The following is a 15,944-nucleotide window of genomic DNA, read 5'->3' on the forward strand; positions in this document are numbered from 1 at the left end:
CCATTCTCGACCATTTCTCGTGATCTCGTGCCGTGATCCTCTCTTTCTCCTTGGTCCTTATAAAAAGGAAAGGGAGAATTCAGCAAAGTTATTGAAAACGTATATACTGTGTGTGTGAGAATTCAGACACAGAGTCAAAAGACCGGTAGCTCCGACATCGATCAATAACTAAGAGATTTCTGGGGGTTTTCGGTGTTTTTGGATTTCCTGTTCCTGCAATTTCCCTTCAATTTGATCGAAGATGGAGGAAGTCGATCACCTGGCTCATGAAAGAAGCATGGCTCAGTTCGACGTTGAAACTATGAAGATCGTCTGGGCTGGTTCTCAGCATGCATTCGAAGTCTCTGACAGGATTTCTCGTCTTGTTGCTAGCGATCCTGTAAGTTTTCTTATTCTCCTCCCCCCCCAACATTTTCTCTTCGATTTCAGATTTTGTATTGAACTATGCCTTTCGCGAAAAGGAGTTTTGAGCAGTCGAAGAATTATTAGTGATTTTCATTTTTACGCAACATTTTCTCTTCGATCCGGTTTTAAAGTATTTATGTGAGGACCGATCTCTGTTGTTACTTCTTTCATATGCAGGTTTTTCGCAAGGATGACAGAACTATGCTAAGTCGGAAAGATTTATTTAAAAACACTCTGAGGAAGTCGGCTCATGCATGGAAACGGATCATTGAGCTCCGTCTTACTGGTTTGGTTCTCTCGCATTATTGCAGGACATTTTAATATTATTTTAAGCTTCCAATTTAAAATTTTTTTTTTCCTATTATTCAGAGCTGTTGAGTTAAGAAATTGATTCTAGTTGTCTGACAAAATCCTATTGATTACTATCTCTATCTAATTTCATTTGATGGTTATTCTGTCTGAATTTCTGAGTTTTATCTTTACAGATGAAGAGGCATCCAGGGTCCGGTTTTTTATAGATGAACCTGGTTTTATGGATCTACACTGGGTCAGTAACTTGTGAATCTAATGTCAATGGTGGTGCAGTTTGTAGGTCGTTTTTTCTTTACATTGAGCTGGAATAAAAGTTGAACATATCAATATCCGAATTGCCAGGAACTAATGTGGTGTCCGAGGTGAATTTGAAATTTAGGATAACAATTAAATCCTGTCAAATGTGCTATAAATTCCTGCATGTATCTCTGCATGACTCAGAACACTCACAAGGGTATCAAAGTTCCATAATTGAAATTGTGCTCTAGCATTGCTGCTTCTGCCTCGAGAATATGTTAAAAGATTGCTTGCTTTACACATCCATTGGAACAAGATGTTCCGTGATTCTGTTGGAATGCAGAAGCATAGTCATATTTCATTAAGTGCAGAGGTACATGATCAACTGGATAGAATGCATGTCCAGCCAATAGCATTGGATGAGTATCTATCAACCACTAGCCTCAGAAGTCACATAGCATGGAGGATTCTAAGATCCTGAGGGAGACAGCTGGGGCCTTAGCTCTATTGAATCTTCTTCTTTTACTGGTCCCGAGAAATAAAAGACTTGAATACTCCCTGAAGCCCTGAATATCCCAAATGTGAAGTAGGAGCACTTTTTATAAGTATGTCAACAGTTGGTCCAGCATGAAGCAAAGCAACGTCCAGGGTTTAGAGTGATTATTCACTTAAAGAATTTGGGTGAGTAAAGTTTGATCCCTTCAGAAGATCCTATGATCAACTGGATAGAATGCATGTCCAGCCAATAGCATTGGATGAGTGTCTATCAACCACTAGCCTCAGGAGTCCCATAGGATGGAGGATTCTAAGATCCTGAGGGAGAGAGCTGGGGCCTTAGCTCTATTGAATCTTCTTCTTTTACTGGTCCAGAGAAATAAAAGACTTGAATACTACCTGAAGGCCTGAACATCCCAGAATGTGAAGTAGGAGCACTTTTTATAAGTATGTCAGCAGTTGGTCCAGCATGAAGCAAAGCAACTTCCAGGGTTTAGAGTGATTATTCACTTAGGCCCCATTTGTTTGCCGGATAAAAAGGGGTGGGAAACTTGTGAGCATGGGTCCCACATGTTGTGAGTTGGGTTGACAAGGAAAGGAAAGGAAAGGAAATAATGGATTATGCATTTTGTAGTGGGGTGGGATTTGGTGGCAGAGAGAGGAAATGGACATAGGGTGGGATTCCATGGGAAAGAAAGGAAATAGGAAGAGGAGAGAGATAGACTCAAAAGTAACTTTTCCATGAATAGTGCCAAAGTCCTACCAATTTTGGTAGGACTTTGAAAGTGAATGGGGTGGGAAAAAGAGGGGTGCCACCTCACCAGACAAGAATGAAAGCATTTAATGAGCTTGTTTGGAAGTTTCCCACCTCATGTATCCAAACACACACATCCTTGGTATTTTGTGGGTAAATAGTACACTTTTCCCATCCCTTTTTGCCTATCTCACTTTTATTCGGCAAACAAACGGGCCCTTAAAGAATTTAGGTGAGTAAAGCTTGATCCCTTCAGAAGATCCTATAGTCTTCAAAGGCTACATCATTTGGGGTCTGTGCTCCCCTGGTTAAACAATATCCACCAAATTAATCCCAGGATTCAAGTACTCTATTGGACAGAATTAGGGTTCATACCAGTAGAATGACAGGGCCATAAAATCATTGCACTATGCCTTGAGCTTCTGTTATAAATCCTTTTCAGGTTTTGATGATATTTTGGATTTTGATTCAACTTTTTGGATATCATTAATGGTCATTTCCAATATATGTTTCAACTATTGAGTACGAAAGTTATTTAATTTTTTTTTTTTTGGACAAAAATTATTGACTTAGTTCTTATCTTTCTGCTTTGTAGGGCATGTTTATACCTGCTATAAAAGGTCAGGGCACTGAGGAGCAGCAGAAGAAGTGGTTACCCTTGGCTTATAAGATGCAGATAATTGGCTGCTATGCGCAAACAGAACTTGGTCATGGCTCCAACGTTCAAGGACTTGAAACCACTGCAACATTTGACCCCAAAACTGATGAGTTTATCATTCACAGTCCGACCTTAACTTCAAGCAAAGTGAGTAACAGTTGATGAAGGCATTTAGTTAGTTCTTAATGAAGCATAGGCATATAAGAATCTAGGTATGTACTAGATCAGAAAGTATGGATGTTCAAAAGTGGTGTTCTATTTTATGGAAGGCATCTCATATATGTTTTGAGGTCTTGTCTTGACTGTGGAAGCTACTATATAAAGTGGTTAGTTAACAGGTTGGGACCATTGTTCACTGTTTGTATTTGAAGCAGTGTGCATTGTCATTACAGATGGTGTACAGGTCCTCAAAAGTGAAACTTTCCTTACTTTCCATGCTCGCCTCTTTTACAAGAGGGGGGTTACATAGGGTTTCCTAGGGGATGTTTTCCATTTACATTCCCATTTCTTTGAAAGAGCCAAACAATCAGACTAGACAGGTGCAGGTAGCTGCACTGCATTACCCGTCATTGAAACATGACCATTTTTTTATTGTCCAATATAGATTCGTCATCAGCTCCTCCTAATGCTATCCTTCATGACTTATGTTCATTTCACTCTCCTTTCTCAAATTATAATTGAATATTTTGGTGAAATCTTTTTGAATAGTGGTGGCCTGGTGGACTTGGTAAAGTTTCGACACATGCAATGGTATATGCTCGTCTCATGACGGATGGCCAGGACCATGGTGTGCATGGTAATTTTCTAGCTTCTGAATTATATAAAAAAAATCTTCTGACTGAAAAGCCTTATGTATGATCTTTTTAATTTTCATTAAATGGGAAAATAACATTTGTATTTTACTCGACAGGTTTCATTGTACAAATTCGAAGCTTAGATGACCACTCACCTCTTCCTGGTATCACCATTGGTGATATTGGGATGAAGTTTGGAAATGGAGCATACAACAGTATGGATAATGGTGTCTTAAGGTTTGACCGTGTGCGCATCCATAGGGATCACATGATGATGAGGTTTGTTCCCTCTTTCTTGTTGACTCTGTTTCACTATCTGGGTCTATTTTGACTTTCTTTCCCAATACATTTCCTGTGTTTATTTCATGCAGGATCTGTTACTTGTATTTGTTCATGTATTTGTTCAGTTAATTTTTCCTTTGGAGGAAAGTTGAACCTTCAGTTTTCATACTGTTCTAACAGATTTTACAGAATAATTTGGTGCTTATGTATACTTCTAAGTAGAAAGCAGTTTTAATTTCTATTTCTTTTGTAGGAAAACATATATTTCTGGGGATGGTTTTGTTTTCAAAAGCTGCTAGATGTGGATAGTAATAGCAATCTTTGAGTTCATATACACAATTCATCTTTGAAATGAACAAACTAAACATTTTTTTGGGACAATTTTATATTGTCTGAGATCCTTTCATAATGATCATACTTACCTAAGTTATTGGACCGACCAAGTACTTATAAAATGGAAAAATATTTCATTCTGTCAATAAGTACCACTGCGATTCTTCTTTCTCTATTTACTTTAGATTGGGAAAATTAACATAGAAGTGAAATCCTTTTATTCAAATAAAAAACAGAAACTGGAATAGCATGTAAAGAGCGAAGAATTTAACTAAAGTGTTATGTGCCTAATGATAGTTGAAGTTCTTGTTAACCAACAATCACTGTAAATGTTCCTCTTGTTAGGATTGACATTAAGTTATCTAAATTTTTGTACGCATGGAAACTTTTGTTGGAATGTTGCTTTCCCCATTTACTTTTACCAAAGGATAACCACTGGTTTTTGCTCTTAAGTACTCCTAAGCCCAGCCTCTTCCTTCCTGTTCATATGAAAAAGACCAGCTATGCTAATCTCGTTAGGCCACCCGAACCCATCGTACCTTTGGCAGGAGAAGTTAGAAGGGTGAAAAGAGAACAAGCCATTCTCAAGGAGCAACAACGGTTGACTAAATACTAACTCCCCTACTTACTACTTAAAGGCAGCCGACCTTCCTTTGCGAATTGAATTCGTGCACCTACTTTGTGGTATCTGTTGAGAATTGCTCCTAATTTCTCTCATAGAAGGGTGTCGCCTCTTGGGAAATACCCCAATGTATCTTTGAAAACGAGTATGTGATCAGGTTGGCTGAACCTGAGGATGAGTTGGAGATTGACGATCTCGTTCCTGATTGACAGTCGGTGTTAACCGAAGACCGACCAAACTAAAGAGAGCCCGAAGAAGAGGGACTAAGCTCTCTCTACAGAGTGGGGTGGAAAATGTTCTCGCCACAGAAGGTTCCAATAGTTTTGATCAAAACCAATACGCAGGCCATCCAGATTTTTTTGCCTTTTCTCTAGGCAAACCTTATCTATCTCATGAAATTCCTCCCTTGTGAAGGGACGACATAGATTATGGTAATTTGCTGGAATGGTGACGTTTGCCATCTCTGAGCGATTCAGCTGAGCAATTGGCTGCTTTACTAGCTCATTTACAGGAGGATGGGCCACTGGAATCATAGCCACTTTTTCCCAAACCTCACCCAAGCGAATACCTCAAGGAGAGGGCCCCTTTCCCCCATCAAGTCCTCCCGAGATGGAGGAGGTAGTAGGTTTGAGGGAGCCAGAAGTGGGACCACCTCACCAAGCCCCAACTAGTTGTAATGTCTAATTATTGTCATAAGAGTATATGATTCGTCTTGAAAGCCTGTTCATGATTCTTTCCTGGATGGCAGTTTTTTCTTACATGTTTGAGGTAGCTACCCTGAAGTGTTGATGTGTTTGACCATCTACACATCCTGTTGCAACAAGTTTTCCTTCTCTACACAAAGAAAACAACATTTTCTCTCACCCTTCTTAGGATACTTATATTTGTTACTATATAGAAACATCCAGTCCTAAGTAAGCTGCGGGCCTGACATGGACAAAGTTCTGTAGACATGGTCAATTCAGAGCTTTGTTGTAAATTTTGTTCCAGTGGTCATTTCGTTTGGTTCCAAACTGAAATTTTCGGCATTTCGTTAGTTCCAATGAAATTTGTCGTTTAATTGTTAAAGGGAAAAGTATCTTTGAACTACAGGCGGAGGATACACTAGCACCTTCTCTCTCTATCTCTCACCTCCTTACATGGAATGACCTCTCTGCCCCCTATTTATGAAAACATTACATTGTCCCTCATTGGCTCGCTCTGCCCATATACCCTCTGCTGGCTACTCAGAGATCCATTGCCTTAATTTAAAAAAATAAATATATAGATAAAAAAGATTATTTTAAGCTAAATAAAATATTATAACATGATTCTTATATAAACCCTTGAAATGTGCAACATAATGGATAAGATGAAGCTTAGTTGTAAATGGTTTTGAACTAAGTAAAATAACCGAAACAGACCGAAATGACCAAAACAGACTGCAACGGATCAAAACAACCAAAACGCAAAATTGGAAAATTTCACTGATGTATCTGTTCATTCTGGCCACTCGAACAAATATTTTGGGCTTTTCTGCCGAGATGAAATAAAATTGATCTAAGATACAGATGGGTGTCTAAGGGACATTCTGTAATTGCCATGTCATCCCTCTATATTGCCAGAAAAGGAGTTACCAGTCCACAAAACGTGTCTCAATGGCCATTTTTTTATTTGATATTTAAAGATGTTAAGCATAAAATGTGTCCTGAAATTTCTTCGTTTTTCAGGGTTTCTCAGGTTACAAGAGAAGGAAAATTTATGCAGTCTGATGTTCCCCGGCAGCTAGTTTATGGTACTATGGTATATGTACGCCAAACAATTGTGTCCGATGCTTCCAGTGCTTTATCACGAGCAGTTTGTATTGCGACGAGGTATAGTGCTGTCCGAAGACAATTTGGTTCTCAAGATGGTGAACCTGAGACCCAGGTAATCCACTAGTAGTTTTGAATCCATTGCAAAATTAACATCTAAACCATTGCTTTCGTTGTTAGGGTTTTCTCAGATGAAAATCTAGACTTAAGAAAGGCATCTTTTTCTCCACGGCTGCCAATAAAAAAAATACCTGTCTTTCTAGATTGTTAGAAAGCTTTGCAAATTCCATACTAGCAGTCACATTCAAACGATCCTATATAGTATTACATTTAAAGAGGGAAAAAAAAAAGGTCCAATAGGAGAACCGTGTAGCCATTTGCAAATTTTCCTCGATAATAAGAAATTAAGAATAAAATCTGTTGATTCACCTCTTTCCATCTTTGAAGGAAATATAATTGCTGTTTTATTTTATACTCCTTGGTGTCAGGTCATTGACTACAAGACTCAGCAGAACAGACTCTTTCCTCTATTAGCTTCTGCCTATGCATTCAGGTTTGTTGGTGAGTGGTTGAAGTGGCTGTATACTGATGTGACCCAGAGATTGGAAGCCAATGATTTCTCTACTTTGCCTGAGGCTCATGCATGCACTGCTGGTTTGAAGTCTCTGACTACTACTGCAACTGCTGTATGTAAATAAGCCACCTTAGATTTTTGTTGTTTTACTCCCTTGACCTCCCTACCTATCATTATAGAGTATGTATTAACTTTAAGGGCGTGGATATATTTTCTTAGAATTTCAAAACTGTGTGCTTTTGGTGAGCGAATCATAATTTGTTTGTATATTATGTGCTGTCTATTTATTTATCAACTTTGTATCAAATTTTTGTTACTTGACTTCCTGTTAAACTTAAAACTTCCTCGCTACATGTCCACAAGATGAGATGAATAAATTTCAGCATGCTCAGACCTTGTCATATTGCCTTCTGTAATTTAAAATAGTCAGCAGAAACTCTCTCATCATCTGTTTCATGGGGCCGAAGCTAAAACAATCTCTCCAAATCTGATCTCAAATACCTTGCTTTTAAGCATGATCAGTGAGACTTTCATATGAACCTCCCCCCCCCCCCCCTCCCTTTTTTTAACATACTATGAATATACCTTTGACACCCTCCAAAAGCTTTATTCTGTTGTTACCCCTAGTGTGATGTTAATACAGGTGATCAAAATACCTTGTTGCTACTAAACTATCACTTACTGTTGATTTACTAAGATTTCACTTCCACTGAAACAATGGATAGTGTTTTTTTTTTTTTGTTACAAATGAGGGTTTACTCTTTGTTTCTTTTTGTATACTGCTTCTGTTGTACAGTGCTGCTATTTTCTGGTTTGGCCAGTGACCTACTAAAATTTAATCGTTACCCATGAGGGGGGAAAATGATGAGTAGTTTTGAGGAGAGATTCTTTTTTAATTTTAGGGCTAATGGAGTTAGTTTTGAGGTTTGCTTGACAGCTTTTTCTGTTAGTGCATATCAGCCTCTCCTGTATTTGGTAATAACCATCTCCAACATTGAGATCCCTCGTTCTATATCACGTTATCGTTCTGCTCATTTCTTTTAGGAATTCTCTAAGCCTAATGCTCAAGCTGAGAGCTGCTAAATTTTGGAGCTGTGTTCTGCTGCCATACTTTCAAATCTGTTCCAGGATCTCATTAGCCTTGTGTAGCAAGTATAGATTGGCAATTCTTCATGGATTACTTGCTTTGTTTTGCTCCCCCTGCCCCTTCTTAATAAAAATTAGATTGGAATTTTAAATTTATCTTAAAGGATTTCCAAAATTTTACCAGCTCTTATTAAAAAATTTATTGCAATCAGAGGATGACTCCACATCAAGAATGCCTTTTCTTGGCATGTTTCTTTTTTTGTTTTCTTCTGACTAATCTCTGCTTTGGTTGCAGGATGGAATTGAAGAATGTCGTAAACTGTGTGGTGGCCATGGTTACCTATGTAGCAGTGGGCTCCCTGAGTTATTTGCTGTTTATATTCCTGCCTGCACGTATGAAGGAGACAACATTGTTCTACTTTTACAGGTTTGTTTATTTTTATTTGGGAAAATGATGGGTGATAGAAATCTTCAATACATGCATTGGGTATCCAGTTTATTGTTCCATCCACATGCCAACAAAGCTAGAGAGACGTTGGGAAACTTTTTTTTGTTTGGGGGGGGGGGGGTGGGTTGGGCGTGGAGCAAGACATAGGGACAGATTGTTTTCCAATTTGAACTTGTATTTGAGGTTATCATGATGCTCAGAGTTGAATTTTGTGACAAGTTACCAGGCTCCTATCCTGGTGATGGAGTGACGTAATTGGGGATCCAATGTTTTTTTTTTGCCAGACAGCTTTGTCAATGCAGTTTTGAACCATCATGTATATGTGTGAACGTATAGTTCAATTAAATTTTGACGGTTTATCTCAGTTTGGACCCTAGTTGAAACGAAACCACCCACGTTAATAGGTTTACAAGGTTTCAACCGAATTTTTCGGTCAAAATACCAAATTGAAACACTATAATGGCTTGTATAAAATGCCATGTTAACCCCTCTCATGGTCGAAATTTCGATTTTCAACCTAAATGGTGGGTAACTTATAGAAATCTAGATTTTATGCTAAACTGCTTCAATCTTTGGCTGTATCAAGGCATTGTGAATTAGAACAATGCATCTACTTCGATCCTTCGCTGGATTTGAATCAAGATTTGTGCAAGATCTGAATTTGAAGGTAAATCCTTTTTCCTTGAAATTTGAATTTGAATTAAAATTTGTGCAAGGCATTGTGAACTAGAACTATGCATCTACTTTGATTATTTGTTGGATTTGAATCAAGCGCAAAAATCGAATTTGAAGGTAAATCCTTTTTTGTCTTGAAATTCGAATTGAATAAATATATGTGCAAGATTCAAATTTGAATCCATTTTGGGTTTCTTTCCCCAATCTAATGATTCAAACATGTGTAAACATGCTTAAGTAGGCACTACAAGAAGTTTCAGGGCAAAATTCCGTCATTTGGCCACCAAAATGGTTATTTCGAGTTGGCCTACGAATGGACGAAATTTCAAGCCCATTTCGCATATTTGGATGTTACATTTCGGTTTCAACAGGGTCAAAATCCTGGTTGAAACCGAAATTAGAAACCTTTGTGTAAAAGTATTGATGTTTGTATACTTTCTTGCTAGGCAGATTGATCTGGTTGAGTTGCCTAACCTCTTTCTGGACAGCCTTATAATCTTGTCACTGCACTGGGGACCGGGGGGGGGGGGTTGTTCTGCTTGAGGGGGGATCCTGTTCATCATTGTTGATTCTGTTATCAGCTATACATGGATTTTCAATAGCCAATATTGGAGGTCCATACAAGTGAGCAAACCGAATGTGATGCTATAGTGAGTTTACTGTAAAGAAAGTTTCAGGGTTTTGATGTCCATACAATGGTCTTAGACCCTGGTAACAGTAAGATTGCTCCATTGTGACGTAGTGGTTGCAGGTTCGAGTGAGGAAGTGAGGAAACAGCCTCTCCGCGAAAGGGGGGAAGGCTGCGTACATTATGACCATCCCCAGACCCTGCAGTGGCAGGATCCTCGTGCACTGGGTGCACCCTTTTCAGTCTCAGACCCTGAAAATTACTTTGTTGGTAGTTGGCTTACCATTTAGCTAGTCTTATTCTGTATACCATATATACATTGTGGAAGTACTGAACGATGAGGATGAAGTTTGTTACAAGTTATCATCTTGTAAAAATGTGTTGTCAATATACCGAAAATGATTTTTTGTAGGTTGCACGGTTTCTTATGAAGACTGTCGCTCAGCTGGGGTCTGGGAAAAAGCCTGTAGGTACAACATCTTACATGGGACAGGTGGAGCAGCTTATGCAGTGCCAGTGTGATGTTCAAAGAGGTATTTATATATTCTTCCTTTTCTCAGATACTCAGGTCACAACTCCTCTATATTTCACTAGAAGATTAAATTAGAACTTTTGTTAGCATTGGGATTGAGTGCTGTACTGCATCTTAAAATCCATTCTCTTGTTATAACCCCTAACTTCCATCTATCGAAAAACCGAAAACCTATGATTTACATCATTTATGCAAAAATGACACCCGTAAAGTGTTGTGTTGATTATGCCTTTTTAGTTATGAAGACTTATTGTTTCCTTCTTATTGTACTAACCTCTAACCCTAATAAAATGCATAAATATATAGATTATAGGTGTTCATATTCACCACTCATGAAGTAGTCCATATGTATGCATATCTATACTTTTACTTGGTTAGATATTTAAAAAATGGGAAAAAGAACGCTACCTGGTCGGGTGGCTTCTGCACCCAGACACAGGAGCTCACAAAAGTACCTCCCTACTCCCCATGAAATAAAAAATCGCATCTATGTTGATGCCCCGGTGTGCACTCTCATTGGTCCCTGCGCTGGTGCATGCTACACGACTAGACAACGATCTCTTGCCCTAAAAAAATATTAATTAATTGAAAGGGTGTAATTTTTTGATAGATACAAGTAATTTTTATCTTCAGCTATAAACCTCACCCGTCACACATGGTGTCTGCTTTGGAAGAGGCGTTTGAGGTGGTATGGTCATGTTCAACGGAGGCCTAGGGACGCCCCAGTAAGGAGGAGTGATGTGATCCCGATTGAAGGAGCTAAAAGAGTTAGGGGCAGGCCTAAAATGACCGTAGGAGAAGTTGTGAGGAAGGACATGCATAGCCTTGGCTTTGTCCCAAGTATGACCTCGGATGGAGCTTATTGGAGGGCAAGGATCCATGTAGCAGACCCCATTTAGCTGAGATTCTCCTGACTTGCTAGGCTGTGCCTCTTTCCTCTTACTTTCATCTTTCTTCTTTCATTTCCTTTTATTGTCTCTTTCATTTGTCATTTTCCATTTTCGATTTCTCGTCTCACTTGTCATCCATCTTTTCTCATCTCTTCATTCCCTTATTGTTTAGACATCAGTTTTCCTACTTGGTTTTGCTTGAATCCTTGTGGTCGACCCCATTAAGTTGGGATAAGGCTGAGTTTTTTGTTGTTGTTGTTGTTGTATATTGTATTAATCTGTACTTTGAAAATCTTTCCAGTTGAGCAATCCCAATTTCCCCCACAAGTTCAATTTGTTTCTTGTCGCTTCTTCTTCCCCCCACAAGTTCAATTTGCTTCTTCTTCTTTAACTTCAAAATAAAACTAAAATTACTGAGTTTATTTAACTCCACTCCTGCTAAACTATCATCTGAGAAACCCTGAATTAGTAAAACATATACCTTTGGATGCTCCAGTACGGAGGAGTGATTTGATTCAGATTGAAGGAGCTAAAAGAGCCAGGGGCAGACCTAAAATGACTCTAGGAGAAGTGGTGAGGAAAGACATGCACGGCTTAGGCCTTGTATCAAGTATGACCTTGAACAGAGCTGATTGGAGGGTAAGGATCCATATAGCCGACCCCATTTAATTGGGGTAAGGCTGGGTTGTTGTAGAAATTGTAGTCTCCCAAGTAACATAAGGTTCTGAACATGTCTTAGTTTATTCTGTTATAATGATTTCTAGCCTTTTCTAATTCTTTGATAGAATTGTTATGGAAACATAAAACATTTTTTTTCTGGCTAAAAGAGCTAGGGGTAGGCCTAAAATGACCATAGGTGAGGTTGTGAAGAATGACATGCATAGCCTTGGTCTTGTGCCAAGTATGACCTTAGATAGAGCCCCTATTGGAGGGCAAAAATCCACATTGTTGACACCATGTAGCTGAGATTTTCCTGATTTCCTGGGCTATCCTCTTTCCTCTTACTTTCTTTTTTCATTTTTTATTTTCCATCTCTCACTTATCTTATTTCTGCATTTCTATTTTCATTTCTGTTACTTTCATTTCCTTGTGTGGATCTCATTTTTCCCTACTTTGTTTTGAAAGGATCCATGTAGCCGACCCCATTTAGTTGGGATAAGGCTGAGTTGTTGTTGTTGTAGTATTGGACAAATTTTTATATATAGGGAATCCTTTTTTTATTAATATTCTCATCATGTATCTTTTACACATCCAACTAGTTTGTCAATGGCTACTAACTTGGTTACATAGGTTCCAATTCTCTTGTTCTCTTAGATCCATATTATACTAGTGAATTTGTGGTTGTACCCTTACTAAAGACCCTGGGATTTTCTGTGATATCTTAACTTTCACATTTTTGCAGCCGAGGATTGGTTGAAGCCTAGTGTAATATTAAATGCGTTTCAAGCAAGGGCTGCTAGGATGTCTGTTGCCTGTGCTCAAAATCTAAGCAAGTTTTCAAGCCCAGAAGAAGGTAGTTGTTTTTTCCCATTCTACATGTGAATTTTGGAGTTTCCTGTGTGCTCCAACCCCCCCCCCTACCCCAACATTAAAAAAAAAATTCCAAGTTGGTATATGTCTAATAAGGACACGTAGTTTTTTAAAAAGTAGAATCAACCGATTTGACTCGAAATCGGGCCAAACTTATTTGGATTAACCCTGATTCTATGCATACTGAGTCTGGCTGAGTTCAGCCAATTCTGGACAAGTCCGACCGATTCCTGGCCAATTCGAATGGGGATTGAATTGAAATTGATGGAGACTGATCCCGTACTCAATTCTGAGCTTTAAACCTTGGAAGTTAAATTATTATTCATCAAAAATGAAAGTTAAATTATCACTTCTCTGTTTTCTCCCGACTTCTATTACTTGCCATTTATTTTCTTCTAGTACTTCAGTATAAGCGCATACTTTTAATGATTCACTCTTTTTCATAAACTAAATTATTTGGAGAAACATTTTCCCATGATAAGTGAAAGAAATTGGATGTTTCATAAAATCCATTTTAGGTTAGCCGCCATCAAATGGTGTATTTAAAGCAGATTGTCTATGCATCGGCCATATGGAGCCTATGACCCAAAGTTTTTTTTTAGGGAGGGGGGGGTTGGTTTGGAATTGATGCAGAGAGTGCATCTCCATGTCCAGGAATGGACGGTTGGGAGGGGGTAGGGTTAGTCCCACATCTGTCAGGTAGTGTGCAGCTGCTGGGCTTATGACCTGTCATGTGTGGATCATTTAGGAAAATTGCTTTTCCCCGTCTAAATGCAAGTTGTGGCAATATTTAAGTATGTTTTCTCTTACATGTACTCTTTTTATCAGGTGTTGCAGAACTCTCTGCTGACTTGGCAGAGGCAGCTGTTGCTCACTGTCAATTAATTGTTGTAACGAAGTAAGCTTTCTTCCTCTTCTTTTTTTATCTATTCATGGATAGCAACCTTGAACAACTCATGCTTCAATTCTTCTTTTGCTTAGTTTCTTATTTCAGAAACCTTTGCTAATGTTTGCTAGGAATAACATGTCATTGTATTTTTACCAAAATTAACATGTCATTGTATTCTCTCTTTCAGATTCATCGAGAAGTTGCAACAAGACATACCTGGAATGGGTGTGAAGGAACAACTGGAAGCACTGTGCAACATTTATGCCCTTTCACTGATTCACAAGTACCAGGGTGATTTCCTTGCGAATGGGTGCATCACTTCCAAGCAAGCCTCTCTTGTAAGCGTGCAGCTTAGATCTTTGTACTCCCAGGTAGGTATCATATCTGTTAAAGTTGTACAATTCCAGCTATGTATCATCTATTATACAATGCCGATACTACTGATGCTTTCTTAATAAGCACTATTTCGTCTAACTAACAAAACTGCCCTTTCTTTTGGTAGGTTCGTCCAAATGCCATTGCTCTGGTTGATGCATTTAACTATACTGATCATTTCCTTGGCTCTGTTCTTGGCCGTTATGATGGAAATGTATATCCTAAGCTCTATGAAGAAGCTTGGAAAGATCCGCTCAATGACTCTGTAGTTCCAGATGGCTATCATGAGTACATTAAGCCCATGCTGAAGCAACAACTCCGGACAGCAAGACTATAATGATCAAATTATGTTCTTTATGGCTCTAGTTATATTATCAATTGCTGCGAATAAGGATTTAGGAACAACCCATCAGCTGAAATTTCAGTTGGACTTGAGGTGCAGTGAACTTCCAGAAATCAAACATGTATTAGTATAGCTCTACTCTTGTAATAAATTGTTCTTACATATATTCATATAAGACTCTAAACTAATCCCAAGCTTGTGCAGGGGGCTTTTTTTGTTTTTCCCTACCTTAAAACACCTGGAATTTGGTCAACAATCTTGTTGACTCCCCATTTGAGAATAGTTAATGGTAATGTGTATTTGTATGAAAGAAAGGACCGAGTTTCCCTCCACCCATGGTGAATGGGATCTCATTCAACGAGGGGTGGGAGAAGGCGGGAAGGGGTATCGGGAGGGTATTTTGGAACATACAAAAATCCTAGGAGGGGTTTGTGAACCCTAGGATGTTGGGTGAACCGTCCTCTATGGGTGGAGGAAAGCTGTGTCTATTCACGCAAGATCAACATATAAATTTTGAAAAGAAGAGACTTTGTGAAGCGTTTGTTTTCCACACTTTTAAGACAGTTCAGTTCCTCATATGATAAATTTGCTGCTGCAAATGGATAAAACCAAATGTGAACCGGCTAAATTGAATAACCAAAACACTAAATCGAATAAAACCAATCAAATCAGATAAAACTGAATAATTAAATCAATTAAGCCAACTGTAAAATAAAAAAAGGGAAAAGGTTCTTTAAGCCACCGGGACAGGGTATATATGCTAACACTTAATATTTGTCTATCTCTCTCCTCTTATGAAATGATTTCGTTGCCCTCTAATGTCCAATACTATTTTGTCACACCTCATTGGTATGCTCCCCTATACTGCTAGCTCAGAGAACTCTCTTCCTAAAAAATAACAACAAATAGAAACTGAATTGATATTAAACTGTATAACTGGATCTGATTCAAACCAAGTAGTAACCGGTTTCTATTTGGGAACTTAAAACCGATTATTAATTGGTTCGATTTTTGTTTTTGTCATCTACAACATAAACTGAATCAGATTGAACCATTTAAACCAGATCCGAATCAATTAATACCCTTACCACACAACTCCTACACTTCATTTTGAAAGCCCTTTTTGAATTCTTCTTCGTCTAATAATGTTCATGTAACCTAACATAAAGAAGCTTCTTGTTCTAATTTAATGGATAATTTGGAGAGAATTGTAACGTTTTGTATTTAACCACGACGGGTCATATACTCATATTAAAAAAGAAAAGGATTCGGTGGTTAAGCTTTCCATC

At 38.4% G+C, this 15,944-nt stretch overlaps 1 protein-coding gene across 1 annotated transcript; it reads left to right on the forward strand.

Moving 5' to 3' along the window:
• The first annotated feature begins 206 nt into the window (after positions 1 to 206).
• Positions 207 to 14,697, forward strand: LOC122648327 (peroxisomal acyl-coenzyme A oxidase 1-like). Its single transcript, XM_043841560.1, has 14 exons — positions 207 to 379; positions 583 to 691; positions 891 to 952; positions 2,799 to 3,008; positions 3,570 to 3,657; positions 3,772 to 3,934; positions 6,602 to 6,800; positions 7,174 to 7,371; positions 8,641 to 8,772; positions 10,509 to 10,629; positions 12,921 to 13,031; positions 13,877 to 13,946; positions 14,125 to 14,308; positions 14,440 to 14,697. The coding sequence occupies exons 1-14, from the start codon at positions 242 to 244 to the stop codon at positions 14,647 to 14,649; spliced, it is 1,995 nt and encodes a 664-aa protein (XP_043697495.1). The 5' UTR covers positions 207 to 241; the 3' UTR covers positions 14,650 to 14,697.
• Positions 14,698 to 15,944: the final 1,247 nt, after the last annotated feature.

Source organism: Telopea speciosissima, chromosome 1 (assembly GCF_018873765.1).
Source record: "Telopea speciosissima isolate NSW1024214 ecotype Mountain lineage chromosome 1, Tspe_v1, whole genome shotgun sequence".
Classification (NCBI taxonomy): Eukaryota; Viridiplantae; Streptophyta; class Magnoliopsida; order Proteales; family Proteaceae; genus Telopea; species Telopea speciosissima.